The 14,023-nt window shown below is 53.1% G+C and overlaps 2 protein-coding genes across 4 annotated transcripts in view; both read left to right on the top strand.

Annotated features, from left to right (window-relative positions):
* Nucleotides 1-6,388, top strand: part of LOC133770964 (phospholipid-transporting ATPase FetA-like) — a 101,045-nt gene extending 94,657 nt beyond the window's left edge. The window contains 6 exon segments of the mRNA XM_062206738.1: nucleotides 90-313; nucleotides 1,569-1,652; nucleotides 4,659-4,904; nucleotides 5,052-5,190; nucleotides 5,974-6,104; nucleotides 6,200-6,388. Coding sequence (XP_062062722.1) covers nucleotides 90-313; nucleotides 1,569-1,652; nucleotides 4,659-4,904; nucleotides 5,052-5,190; nucleotides 5,974-6,104; nucleotides 6,200-6,388 — 1,013 coding nt within the window.
* A 5,648-nt stretch (nucleotides 6,389-12,036) lies between these two features.
* RUSC2 (RUN and SH3 domain containing 2) overlaps nucleotides 12,037-14,023 on the top strand; it is a 72,410-nt gene continuing 70,423 nt past the window's right edge. For 2 of the 3 annotated variants that reach the window (XM_062207999.1, XM_062208000.1), the window contains exon 1: nucleotides 12,037-12,144. The gene's annotated coding sequence lies outside the window, so the exon portion shown is untranslated. The remainder of the gene's footprint in view (nucleotides 12,145-14,023) is intronic. The other variant, XM_062207997.1, reaches the window with a different exon arrangement.

The following is a 14,023-nucleotide window of genomic DNA, read 5'->3' as shown; positions in this document are numbered from 1 at the left end:
GTCATTTCAGCCTTCCCTTGACACTTCCCAGGCTGGGGAGCCCAGAAAACAAGCTCTGTGGCTGAGAAACTTCTGGGGTTGCATTGCAGCTGCCCACATCGGCGTCGGCATCAGCGGCCAGGAGGGGATGCAGGCCATGCTCAACAGCGACTTCGCCTTCTCCCAGTTCTACTACCTCCAGCGTCTCATCTTGGTGCATGGCCGCTGGTCCTACAATCGCATGTGCAAGTTTCTCAGCTACTTCTTTTACAAGAACTTTGCCTTCACCCTGGTACACTTCTGGTACGCCTTCTTCAACGGGTTCTCTGCACAGGTAGGAGATCAGGTGGCAATCTCCACCCTAGCCAACCGCTCACTTCTCACTGCAGCCAGCTCCACTCTTTGTCCTCCTCTAGAGACCAGTGTATGGCAAGAACATTCTGCCTCCCACCCATAAAGCTCTTCACCCCAGGCCGACCTCCCCATCCAACCCTCCACCACGTCTTCTAGTTCCATATCAACACTCTTCTGGCCTGGCTCTCATTGGGCTTGGACACCCACCTTCAGGACTCTCATAAGCTACCTTCATTTCACCTCGCCCCTGACATTGGCACCTGGAATTTCCAAACCTGAAATGGGGGGAATTCCTGGATCTGAGAGTCTTCTCACCATCCAAAGTAATCTTTGTGGACCAAGCAAAGCTTCAAGGAGCCTATCGGTTATGCCGGCCAGGCTGGTCCTGGTGTTGAGCTGTAGTCATGCTTGCAAATACAGCTCCCCTGCACTCCTCCGTCCCCACCCTGACTGCCCGTGCTGCCCTCCCAACGCAGTCCTGACGAATTCATTCCACCTTGACTATGAAATCTCTGACACCTTAGAGGGGGATTTTGATGTTCTAAGAGGAGTCCCTTTTCCTATGAGAAGTTTTTTTCCCATCTCCCAAGGATTCCCAGGAGAAACGACCTGAGGAATGATTGTACGTGCAGATGCCTGCTACCTTTGTTGCTGCAGGCTCCCGGGGAAACCAGCAGTCAGCAGACAGCAGTACATTGGTGCAGCGCCCCCTCCCTGTGCCTAGGGAAGCCAGGCGGGTGTGTGGGCAGTGTGTGGAGTACGCATGTGTTGCTGCTGACCTCTTGTGGCTGGTTAGGAAAGGGGGCCTCTGCAGGCCCCAGGGTGGAGCACCCAGCTGAAGAAGCAACACTGGGGCTATTCCAAACTGTCAGTGTTAGGAGGTGTCCTGTGCCACAGAAGCCACTGACAAAAGAAAAAAACCTGGAGGTCCCCCTGATTGTGAGCACGGAGGTAGGACTGCGTTCCCAGCAGCACTCTGACTTGGTGCCAGTTAGCTCAGGGTGGGTCCAGGTCAGCCCTGCCCTAGCCTAGGACTCCAGGGTCTAAATGACTTAAGATCAGAGACTGGGGGGTCAGAGTCAGATTTCTGGAATCCAAATTTTGTTCTAAGTTAGTGTAGTGGTGGGCAGCTGAGTTAGGGCTTGGGCAGGGGAGGGGGAGCGCAGGTAGGGACGCTATTCTGGAGCTGAACTTTGGAGGAGATAAAGGCCTTTAAATTCCCCTTGATCTTCCAGACAGTTTATGACAACTGGTTCATCACCTGCTACAATCTGATCTACACGTCCCTCCCCGTCCTGGGCATGAGTCTGTTTGACCAGGTAAGACCCTGTCAGAAGCCTGTCCTTTGGGGCTGAAGCCCCCTAGGCCCGTGAGGAATATTCCTGAAGTTCAGAAAAGCAGCAAGCACTGAGCTTTCCAAAAGCCAGTGGAAAGGGAATAATTCCTGGATCAGGGACGGAAGTTTCTTTTTATTATTTTTATTTATTTATTTGAGAAGTGAGAGGGAGAAACAGAGAGGTCGGTCTTCCATCCATTGGTTCACTCCCCAAATGGCCGCAATGGCCAGAGCTGGGACGATCTGAAGCCAAGAGCCAGGAGCTTCTTCCAGGTCTCCCACATGAGTGCAGGGGCCCAAGGACTTGGGCCAAATTCCACCACTTTCCCAGGCCACAGCAAACAGCTGGCCTGGAAGAGGAGCAGCCAGGTCCCGAACCGGTGCCCATATGGGATGCCGGCGCTGTAGGCAGAGGATTAACCTACTGCACCACAGCGCCAGCCCTGGGAAGGGAATATCTAACCTGCATAAGTACAGCATGAGAAAAAGTAAGAACTCTCCTCTCCAGAGAATAATCATCAGTTTAAGAAAGCCAGGTTTTCCCTGCGTCAAGTTCACCTTTGCAGAGAGAATCATGGCATTCACACTGTACAGTAAATTGAGTGCGTACAAAAGTAGTGAAAGGAAATAGTTATCGGGGCAGAGCTGGGTAAAACAAGGAGACTCAAGAAAGGAAACAAAAAAGGTAAAAGGGAAGACCCTGGGGCTGGTGCTGTGGCACAGTGGGTTAAGCCACTGCCTATGAGACTGCCATCCCATATGAGCACTGGTTCGAGTCCTGGTTGTTCCACTTCCGATCCAGCTAGGAAAGCAGTGGAAGATGGCCCAAGTGCTTGAGCCCCTGCCACCCACATGGGAGACCCAGATGGAGTTCCAGGCTGGGGAATGAACCAACAAATAGAAGATTTCTCTTTCTCTCTTCCTCCCTCCCTCTTTCCTTCTGTGTAACTCTGCTTTCAAACAAATCTTTAAAAAGAAAAAGAGGAGGAGGAGGAAAGGGGAGGAAGACACATTCCTAGATAGAGAGGATGAGACTAGTCAACTCAGGAAGGTCTAGGTGGCAATCTTGGAGACCAGGCATGGAGGTATGATACCTTGAAGGCCAGGTATGGGTATGATACCCTGTGTTACAGAGGGCCAGCCCAGGGGATACCATCTGTCCCTGTCAGCAATTTCCTGGGGGCTGGGGTCCTGGTCCCCCACCTGTCCCTCCTCTTCTACCCTAACCTTTACTCCTGGGCACATAGAGTGAAAAGGAGCCTCCAAAGAGAAAGAAAGTAACTGGAACAGCAGGTCATGAGGTCATGGTTCCCATGCTCAATAAGGGTCATAGCTTGAAAGGAAACGCTTCATGAAGTAGCTGACAACTTCAGAACAGGCCGGCGCCGTGGCTTAACAGGCTAATCCTCTGCCTTGCGGCGCCGGCACACACCGGGTTCTAGTCCCGGTTGCTCTTCTTCCAGTCCAGCTCTCTGCTGTGGCCCGGGAGGGCAGTGGAGGATGGTCCAAGTGCTTGGGCCCTGCACCTCATGGGAGACCAGGAGAAGTACCTGGCTCCTGGCTTCGGATCAGCGCGATGCACCGGCCGCAGCAGCCATTGGAGGGTGAACCAACGGCAAAAAGGAAGACCTTTCTCTCTGTCTCTCTCTCACACTGTCCACTCTGCCTGTCAAAAAAAAAAAAAACCACAAAACTTCAGAACAGCAAGAAGCATGGGTTGTGCTATTCAGCAGTCCTAGGGATGCACTTTTTTTTTGAGACTTATTTGTTTTATTTGAAAGGCAGAGTTACAGAGAGGCTGAGACAGAGAGAGAGAGAGAGAGGTCTTCCATCTGCTGGTCCACTCCCCAGATGACTGCAACAGCCAGAGCTGTGCCGATCTGAAGCCAGGAGCCAGGAGCTTTTTCCGGGTCTCCCACTTGGGTGCAGGGGCCCAAGGACTTGGGCCATCTTCCACTGCTTTCTCAGGCCATAGCAGAGAGCTAAATCGGAAGTGGAGCAGCAGAGACTCGAACCGGCGCCCATATGGGTTGCCGGCACCACAGGCAGTGGCTTTACCCACTACGCCACAGTGCACAGGATGCACTTCTGAGGCCAAGCCCCAAACTTTGTTAGCCAAAGTTTTACATTTATGGGATGACGATAACCCATTATTATCCACATAGAAGATCCTCTCACCTTGAGTTCACCAGTCACTATAGGGATGGGATGAACACACCACAGAATGTGAGTATCTCCAAGGGACTACTTGGTTCTCCTTGCTGTCCATTTCTCTTCCCACTGACTTTTTTCTAAGAACTATTTATTCAAAAGGCAGAGTTGAGAGAAAGAGGAGAGAGAGAGAGCGCACTTCTATTTGCTGGTTTATTTCCCAAATGACTGCAATGGTCAGGGCTGGGCCAGGCCGAAGCTAGGAGCTTGGAACTCCAACCAGGGCTCCCAAGTGATCTGGGTCTCCCATGTGGTTTGCAGGGGCCCAAGCACTTGGGCCATTTTCTGCTGCTTTCCCAGGCACATTTTCAGGGAGCTGGATGGATCAGAAGTGGAGCAGCCAGGACAGGAACAGATGTCCATACAGGACAGCCAATATCCCAGGGGGAGGCTAACCTGCTGCACCACAATTCCTGCCCCTCCCCAGTGACTTTTGACACAAAGAATATTTAACCAAAGAAACACTTAAACTTCAGTGCCTCCCCATCCCAAGCTCATCCTCCAGTCCAACCATGCCCAAGGCTAGCCCCTTCCACCACTCCCCGCCTCCTGGCCTTCTAGCTGTCTTCTGTTACCTGGATCCTTGTCCAGAGAGTAGGACTTCGGGAGGAGTCCTTGTTCCCTGCTCTCTTCTCTGGTTTCACTTCTCACCTAATCTGTGAGGAAGCTCTTAGACATCCTGGCAACAGACTCAGTTAGGGGGAAACCTCCACTCTGATGGAGATAGGACCTTCTCTAGAGACACTCAACCATTCTCCTAACCCTCTGGTGCTTCCAGGATGTGAATGATACGTGGAGCCTACGTTTCCCAGAGTTGTATGAGCCAGGCCAGCTCAACCTCTATTTCAACAAGAAAGAATTTATGAAGTGTTTGATACATGGGATCTACAGTTCCCTCGTGCTGTTCTTCATCCCCATGGGCGCCGTTTACAACTCTGAGCGCAATGATGGGAAGGAAATCTCCGACTACCAGTCCTTCTCCTTGATAGTGCAGACCTCCTTGATCTGGGTGGTCACAACACAGGTGAAGATAAGGGTGCTGGGTGGTGAGCTTCTGGAAGAAAGGCTTGGGGCGGGGGGGGGGGGGGCATCTTCCGTACAGAACTGGAGAAGGGCGGTGGCTGAAAGGTCCCAAGCCATAGAAGGCTGCACATAAAAGGATGCTTTTCAGATTGCCCTGAAGATAACCTACTGGACAGTGATAAGCCACTTCTTCATCTGGGGTAGCCTGGGCATCTACTTTTGCATCTTATTCCTCCTGTACAGTGACGGATTGTGCCAGATGTTCCCCAGCGTCTTCCAATTCCCAGGTAAAGCCCTGCCCAGTGGGGGAGGGAGCGGCAAATGCACCAAGCATGTTTATTGAATAAATGTTTACTGAGACGCTATCGCTACGTGCTAAGCTCTGTAGCTAGAGGAGTGGTCTCGGCCATAAAAAGACTCAAGATCTAGCTGGAAAAATATCCTACAGTACCAGAGTTTCCAAATTATTTTTGAATGTCTTATCTACTTTGAAAATAAGCATCCTATGAGGTAGGCAGGGTAAGAATTTTTGGCACCATTTGGAGACTAGAGTTTTGTTTTCCTTTTTAAGTAAAGGACTCAAATCCAGGTCTCCTGTTTTCAGTCCGATGTTTTTTCCACTGTGGCGCACGGCCTCATTGTCTCCTGTATTAATTTTCCCCAGCCCAGAGAGACTAGAGATACAGGTGCAGGTAGGTCCTACCTCTTGTCAGGCCACTGACTGACTTTCTCCCCTGAAGGCCTCTTCCATTTTTGTGTCCAGGCTCCTGCTCTGGGATTCTCTCACCACCTCTCCCCTCCTGTCCTGCCTGGCCCTGCCTGTAGAGGGAGACAAAGGCATGTGAATGCACAGTGACTCTGGCAGCTGAATTCTTTTGTACTTATATTTATATGCTTTTATATATTTTATTTTATTTATATGATTTCTCAGGAGACAAGACTGTCTCCAAATCCACCACTGCCTTCTTCAGACTGGAGAGGTATCTAAGCTCTGCCTGCTCCCTCCCACCTATGAGCGCACCCTTCTCCAGACTGTCTCAGCCTTCCCCCTCCTGGCTCGCTGTTCACAGGTGTGGCCAGGAACACTTTGAACCAGCCACAGCTGTGGCTGAGCATTTTCCTCATCGTGGTGCTCTGCGTGCTGCCTGTGATTGGGTACCAATTTCTCAAACCTCTGTTCTGGCCCGTCAGCGTGGACAAGGTGAGTGGAACGGGAATCTACCCAGCTACGACTCAGGAGCCTCTCTGGCTTTTCCTCTGTGCATGAACGCCCTGTCCCCTGTGCTCTGGATATAGATTCTTAAGAGGATTCATTATTGCATGAAACATCCACTGCCACCTCCAATCCGGCCCAGACGGAGACGCCCAGGCCTTCGACGTTCTGCCTATGCGTTTTCCCACCAGCATGGCTTTGGGGCCCTCATTACTTCTGGCAAGACGGTGAAGTCCAAGGCACTCAAAAACAGCTTTCCTGCCAAAAAGTAGAGGTCCTTAAGGAAACCCCGCCGGAGTCAGTTACTGCTCTTCTTCCCTTGTGTTCATGCAATTTAATAAGGAGGGCTTAGAGTCCCAGGGAAGCCCACATAAACCTGCTCCTTCACTCGCTACAGGGGCTCAGCCTGTTCATTCTCTGGAAGGCTGTGCCAAGGTAGAGCAGAGAAGGGAAGGAAAGAGCCCCCAGAGATCTGCCAGGGTTGCAGCATTTCAAGAAAAAGCAGCCTCCAGCCTCTCTTCCATCATCCCTTCCAACCTTTGACCCAGATAAGCAAATGTGGAACTGGGGAGAAAAGAGGGGCTGTGTAGGGAGGGAGACAGAAGATAGGACCTAAGGATGTGACTTTGGGTCCCATGCCTGGAGCGACCATGGACGTGACATATTCCTACCCAGGCACCCTTGTCAGGCTTATCTGGGAGACTAAGTCTTTGTTGGAACTGGAGGGAGGAGGAGCAGGAGGGAGGGGCAGCTGTGAAGACTGGGTCTTAAGAAGCTGAAGGACATTTTCTAGATCAAAAAAAAAAATTGGAAGCCTGGATAGGACAGCTCCCCCCACCCCCCTTTGACCCTTTTGACCCAAGATCTGATACTATCCCAGGAAGCCCAGGAGGGGGATCATGCAGGGGATTTTTAAAAGATCTTTTCCTGAGGCGATGGGAGCCATAATCGGGGGACATTTGTTGTCATTCCATAAAATGATTTTGAGAAGAAATTGTATGTACTTGGAAAATTATTTATGAAAGGTTTATGATGCAATAAATGGCTTATTTTGGAGTGGAGAGATCTGTGCGGTCTGTCGGGCCCCAGTGGCAATCACAGAGTCAGCATGGCACCACTGACTCACAGACCCTGACTTCCCCCCTCAGACCGGATCGGCACTTGCCCTCCTCCCACTGTCCTCCCTTTCTAGCTCCACTCTGCTTCTCTCCCTCTTCTTGGCCACAGTGCAACCACATTTTCTTTTAAAAGGTTTTATTTATTTATTTGAGAGACAGAGTTACAATGAGAGGGAGAGACAGAGAGAAAGATCTTCCATCCGCTGGTTCACTCTCCAAATGGCCACACCGGCCAGAGCTGGGCCGATCCAAAGCCAGGAGCCAGGAGCTTCTTCTGGGTCTCCTACACAAGTACAGGGGCCCAAGCCCTTGGGCCATCTTCCACTGCTTTCCCAGGCCACAGCAGAGAGCTGGATTGGAAGTAGAGCAGCTGGGACTCAAACCAGCACCCATATGGGATGCCAGCAGTGTAGGCGGAGGATTAACCTCCTGCCCTACAGTGCCAGCCCCTGCAACCACATCTTGTAACCATGTAGCTCTAACCTCTTTGCATGGCTGAAGCACTGGTTCCCACAAGTCAGTCCTAAGTTTTCTGCTCATATTTCTCTGTACCCTTTTCCTGAGCGACTTCGTTCAATTTCATGACTTCATTCATGAACACAAAGAAGATTCTCAGCTCTAACTCTAGCCTCAGTCTCTCCGCCGAGGTCCAGATCCACACATTAAGTGAACCTTGAGACCCTTCATTTAGTTTTTTCCTTCCTATTTCTCCCCAGTCCCACTGCTCTTGCTTACAGCAAGTTCTTCCTGTCTGGTCTTCCTGCTCTCCACTTCTGCTTCTTTCCAATCCATTATCCACTCCGCATGGAGCAATCTTCTAAAAATACAAATCAGATGGTGACATTTGCCAGTTGAACGTCCATTAGTGGCTCCCCATGGCTTCACTACCTTGGCCGCCTACCTCCAGCTCCATTTACTTTCTGTTGCACATAATCTCATTCTTGCCATACCAAACTATTTCAGTTCTTCAGCAGTTCCATTATCTTCAGAAGCCTGTACGTTTTGGCTCTTTCTATTCACTCTTCTTAGAACCCACTTGGGTCCTTCCTTTGCCTAGCTGTGTCTTCGGCTCTAACTCAAAGCTTGGGTCAGTCGCCTTCACTGCCATAATCCCCTGTTGTGAGTGACTGCCTCTTCCTTGCACTAGAGCACCTTGTACCTTTCTCTTATTTCCATAATCTCACACGTCCACTTTAATTACAACTCCTCTGTCTTCTCTACTAAACCAAGTTATAGCTCCTTGACGGCGCTCACTTTGTAATTACCATCACCCAGCACAATGCGAAGTTGACTTTATTAAGTGTTTTTTCAATGAATGGGTGAATGGATGACAACTATTACCTTTTCTTTTTCCTAAGCTTGCCTCTTACCCTTTCAAAATGACCCTTCATCCTCTGCACTGGCCTTCCAGCGATGCTTTAGGGGCCTCCTTTTATGAAGCACAGTCACCCGTGGATGCCCGTCCGAAGCAGCTGTAAAGCTACAGTTTGGACCAGTAGCACATCCTCCAAAGCTCCTGACCGGCCGCCACACTGCCCTGGTGTTTCCATGCAGACTAGGAGGTCTGAGTCAGTGTGTGCTGAGGAGCCAAGACAGTAAGCGCCGCATTCCAAAGTGAGGTATGAGATGACCTTGTGCAACTTGCAGTTGAAACTGGCCTTGGGGCCGGCACTGTGGTGTAGCGGGTAGAGCCGCCGCCTGCGGTGCCAGCATCGAGTCCCGCTGCTCTACTTCCAATCCAGCTCTCTGCTATGGCCTGGGAAAGCAGTAGAAGATGGCCCAAGACCTTGGGCTCCTGCTCCCATGTGGGAGACCTGGAAAAAGCTCATGGCTCCTGCCTTCGGATCGGCCCAGCTCTGACCATTGCAGCCTCTTGGGGAGTGAGCCAGCAGATGAAAAACATTTCTCTCTGCTTTTCTGTCTCTCACTGTGTAACTCTGACTTTCAAATAAATAAATCTTTCAAAAACAGAAAAAGAAAAGAAAAACTGGCTTCAATTCCTGGCTGACTGCAGCTTCTTTCGAATGTGGACCCTGACACAAATGGCTGGAGTTACTGCCACCCATAAGGGAGACCTGGATTGAGTCCCCCTAGTCTGGGGCTGTTGCAGGCATTTGGGGAGAAGGCCAGCAGGTGGGAGTTTCTCTCTCTCTCTCCCCTCCTCCTCCCCCACTTCCATCTCTCTAATAAATTATTTTTAAAAGATTTTAAAGGTGGGGTATGAAAAACCAGTTTGCCAACTCTTAGTTGCCTCATTCACCAGGCATTACAGAGGATCTCTGGAGAGAACTGTTAGTGGGCTCTGACTCTCACAGTTCCGATAGAGAAGGCTCTACGGGAATTACTGGGAGACAGTAATAAGATTAACGCGTTTGGAGGACGCAGAGGGCGGACTGGAGGACACTGTGTACGGGTGCCTACCTCATCCATGGAAAAGCTAAAAATAGCACTACCCCTCTCCTTTCACCTTCCTGGAAATGCCCGGGACTTTGTTTCTAAAATTCATATCCGATCTTGCCATTGCTGCTGCACATAAAGCCTTCCAGCCTCTCTTCCCCGTCTACAGGCCGAGTCCCCACTCCTCAGCGGGTCACAGGCGGCTCCTCATCAGCAAACCCTCACCGTCCTCCTCCATTCCTCAGTGCGGCGCACACCTCACGCCTTCGGCTGTTTTGCCCCTCTGGCCTTTCGCATGTGCTCCACCACCTCTCCCAGTCCTTCTTCCAAGTTCGGTGCACACAGCTGGGAAGCCTGAGGTCGCTTTCCCCTGTGACATTTATCTGCCCCCTTGACCATGCCCCACAAGCCTGTGAGTCCTACAGCACAAAGGCTCCCTCTAACTCCTTCACTGAGCGTCGAGCCCAACGGGGTTCTTCTTAGTGGACTTCCACTGACTTAGCCAAATGACCGCCCCCTCGTGGCTAGAAGCAGCCAGAAAGAGACACAGGAATCTTCCACGTCCCCTACACTCTGCCATAAGAGTGGGAACTACACGAGTTCTAGGTCTTACCAGGGTTTCTTAACCCTGCCTGTGCACGGGTGCTGCAGACAGGTGTTGAGCACAGCGGTTTGGGAATCAGCATCCCCTGGGTTCCAGCCCCTGTAATTGGCGCTTCCTGGGAGGCAGCAGGTGATGGCTCACGTACTTGGGTCTTACCCCTCACACGTGAACCTGACCACTGGCGTTTGAGGAATGAGTCAGCTAGATGTCTCTCTGCCTTTCCTTTAAAAAAAAAAAAAAAGATTTATTTATTTATTTATTTGAAAGGCAGAGTTACAGAAAGGCAGACACAGAGGCAGAGAGAGAGAGAGAGAGAGAGAGGTTTTCCATCCACTGGTTCACTCCCCAAATGGCCACAATGGCCAGAACTGGGCCAGGAGCTTCTTCGTGGTCTTCCAAGTACTTGGCCATCCTCTGCTGCTTTCTCAGGCACATTAGCAGGGAGCTGGATCGGAAGTGGAACAGCCAGGACTTGAACCTGCACCTACATGGGATGCTGGCACTGCAGGCAGGGGCTTTAACTATTATGTCACAGCACCAGCCCCTGTCTTTCCTTAAAATAATAATAATAATAATAATAATAATAATAATAATTGGGTGCCAGGGCTATGGCATAGCGGATAAAGCCACCGCCTGCAGTGCTGACGTCCTATATGGGTGGTGGTTCAAGGCCCAGCTGCTCCACTTCCGATTCAGCTCTCTGCTGTGGCCTGGGAAAGCAGAAGATGGCCCAAGTCCTTGGGCCCCTACACCCACGTGGGAGACCAGGAGGAAACTCCTGGCTCCAGATCAGCGCAGCTCCAGCCTTTGTGGCCAATTGTGGAGTAAACCAGAGGATGGAAAACCTCTCTCTTTCTCCCTCTCCCTCTCCCCCTCTTCCTCTTCTTCTCCCTCTCTCTGTGTGTAACTGTCAAATAAATAAATCTTACAAAAAACTAACTTTAAAAAATTTTTTAAAATTTTATTTTAAAGGAAGAGTTAGAGGGAGAGATCTCCCATTCACTGGTTCACTCCCCAATTGGCCACAACGGCTGAGGCTGGGCCAGGCCAAAGCCAGGAGCTTCTTCTGGGCCTCCCACGTGGGTGCAGGGGCCCAAGCACTTGGGCCAGCCCCTGCTGCTTTCTCAGGCGCAACAGCAGGGAGCGTGATGGGAAGTGGAGCAGCCAGGACTCGAACCAGCGCCCATATGGGATGCTGGCACTGCAGATGGCGACGGCTTTACCGGCTAAGCTACGCCACAGCGCCGGCCCCTCTGCCTTTCAAATGAATAAAGTTTTTTAAGTCTTATTTAAGAAAAAAATGCTAATTGGAACTACCAAAGCCTGGGCACCATGCAACCCCCACTGCACCACAGCCCCCCGGTTCTGAGCCTATCGGTGGGGGCTGAGGCAAGCCTTCATTTCTGTGGCTCTTTGGCTTCTTCAATTTCCTCGCAGGGGAAGAATCGCCGCTTCGGGCGAGGCCGGGACCTCTCACGCGGCCGCCCTCAAGGCCAGCTGTTTGGCCCGGGCTCCCCGGTCCGGAGCCCGGGGCCCGCCCGTCCCCCGCCGCCCGGCGCCACCCCGCAGGGGGCGGGGCGCAGGCCGCAAAAGGCGGGGCGGCTGCGGCAGCCTCGCCCTGCGGCTGGCGGGGAAGCGCCGCGCGTGACTCCGGCTGCGCCCGTCGCCGCGGGAGCAGGGGCAGTGGGCAGGCCCCGCGGGCCCCGCGGACCGGACCAACGCGCGGCCCCGAGGGGCGGCAGGCACCGAGCGGACCATCGGCGCCGCGCCCGCAGGGGGGCCGGGCGTTCCCAACCTGACTGGAGAGGAGGGGGGCCCGGCGTGGAGCCGCCGCCCCTGCAGGGCGCGAGACGCCGCCGCCGCCGCCGCCGCGCCCGCGCGGAGAGACGAGCCTGAGGCGAGAAACCAGGTAGGAACGCCTCTCCGAGGCTGCCGGGATCCTGACGCCCCACTGCCACCCTCAGAAAGCCCCCTGTCTGCCCACCCTGCCGGCCCTCCCGCCATTCCCCGCGGCCCCACCCTCCCGTCCTCGCGGACCCTGCGGACAGACCGCATCCCCAGTCCTTCTGACCCCTTCCACTGCACGGAGTGGACGCCCAGTGCCAGCCATCGCTTTGGGCGCCACCCCCAGCCGTCTCCTCAAACCGCCCCCTCAGAGGCTGCCCCCGGCCCACTCGCGCCCAGGAGTCATCGTTGTGACGACCCTGGGCGAGCGCGGCTGCCGGGCACCCCGGCCCCGGGCCGCCGCCGCGGGGCCTCGGCACGGCCAGCCCCAGCCCGGCTCCTCGGAGCCCTCGGCCCCTCTCGCCCCTGCTTGCCGGCACGGGTTCTGTCCCCCTGCCGTTTGACCTGGGGAAGACCCTGGGCTTGGCCGCCGGCCGGCCCGCCCCCGCGAAGGGCACGGCGACCCTGTGGGCCCCGGCTGGCCGCGGACCGCCGGACCGCCCTGGGGGAAGGACCGGACACCAGGCCCCTTTACGTCCGAGTTCCCCGCACCGGCCCGGCACCGCGTCCTCAGTAACCAGGTGTTGGCTGGGGAATGAATGAGTGAGCCCACTGCAGAGGCGTGCGGCAGCGTGCCGCGGTGGGAACGGCGCCTCTGGTTACGTAAAGGGGGACTACTGAGGTCTTCCCATCCAGGAATCTATTCAGCCTTTTCGTGCATTTATCTGATCTTATTTACATAAGCGCGGCTGTGTATCAGCTGTTTGCTCTTGGTATTTTGTTTACCCCAAAAGGGGCGGGGGCAGGGCTGGGGCTGCAGAAATTCTTATTGGTTCCAGCCCTGGAGGCTACCTAGAGGATCTTGAAAGAGCCGGGGACTGCTCCTCTGGCCCTGGAGAGGAGGCGCTCCCTCTGGGGAGGGATTCTGGAGGCCAGCCATCGCCTCCGGAGCTGACTCAGTGCCTGGTCAGCCGGGGCTTCAGGGCAGGTCGGAGGCATGCAGGACCTCAGTTCTTGTGCCCTCCGGGTCCTGGGCACCTGCTTCTTCTCAGAGCCTGGAGGACAGGTGTCCCGTCCTGGCCTAGTGTGAGAACGATGTCAAAGGTTCCTAAAGCTGCTCTGCTTTGAGCAAGCCACATGGGCCATTTATGTCCCTGTAAATCCACGTCTAAACCAGAACAGGAACCTTTTAAAGATGGAACTCTCCAAGAGCAGGGAGGCTGAGAGCCGGTTTTGTTGATTCCTAGGAAGGTGACCGGAGCAGATTCGGTTTCCTGAGGCTAAGGCAGGGTTTGGAGACCTCAGTTTGGGCGCAGCTTGGGTGGGGGGAGTGGGTGGTGTTGCTGAGTGATGAAACAGTGTCTAGAAAGCTGTGGGAGTTTATAAGCTAGGAAGTAGTTGCCTAAGTGGAGCTCAAAATATTAGCAAACAAAAATAGTGATGGGGGTTTCTCAGAAGGCCCCTTAGATGCTAATCTGCAGTGGGCTTAGTGGAAGGAGGAGCAGATAGTACTTACCTGAGCGCCTCCTGCTGCTGCCTGGCCAAGGCACCGGCCACCATTGTGAGCCCGGTCACACTGACTGCAGCCAGTTTTTGGTTGACATGTCCGATCCCTTTTGAAGCCAAGCCTGCCTTAACTGGAGGCTAGGTATGTTTTCCCTCATCCATTTCTAGCTTTTGATTTATCATTTCCCACTTTTTTCTCCTGCCTTCTGATACGTCTTTTTAGAGTATGTCTTAGAAATCAATGTGGAGAAGCAATCCATTTTTTTTCTGTAATCAGTACCTTTTAATGATTCTTTCAACTTTTTCCTGTGTAGGTTCCCTCTTAAAACTTTTGTAAC

Source organism: Lepus europaeus, chromosome 12 (genome assembly GCF_033115175.1).
Source record: "Lepus europaeus isolate LE1 chromosome 12, mLepTim1.pri, whole genome shotgun sequence".
Classification (NCBI taxonomy): Eukaryota; Metazoa; Chordata; class Mammalia; order Lagomorpha; family Leporidae; genus Lepus; species Lepus europaeus.
Note: the sequence above shows the minus strand (reverse complement) of the source record. Positions and strands in the feature narration are given on the sequence as shown.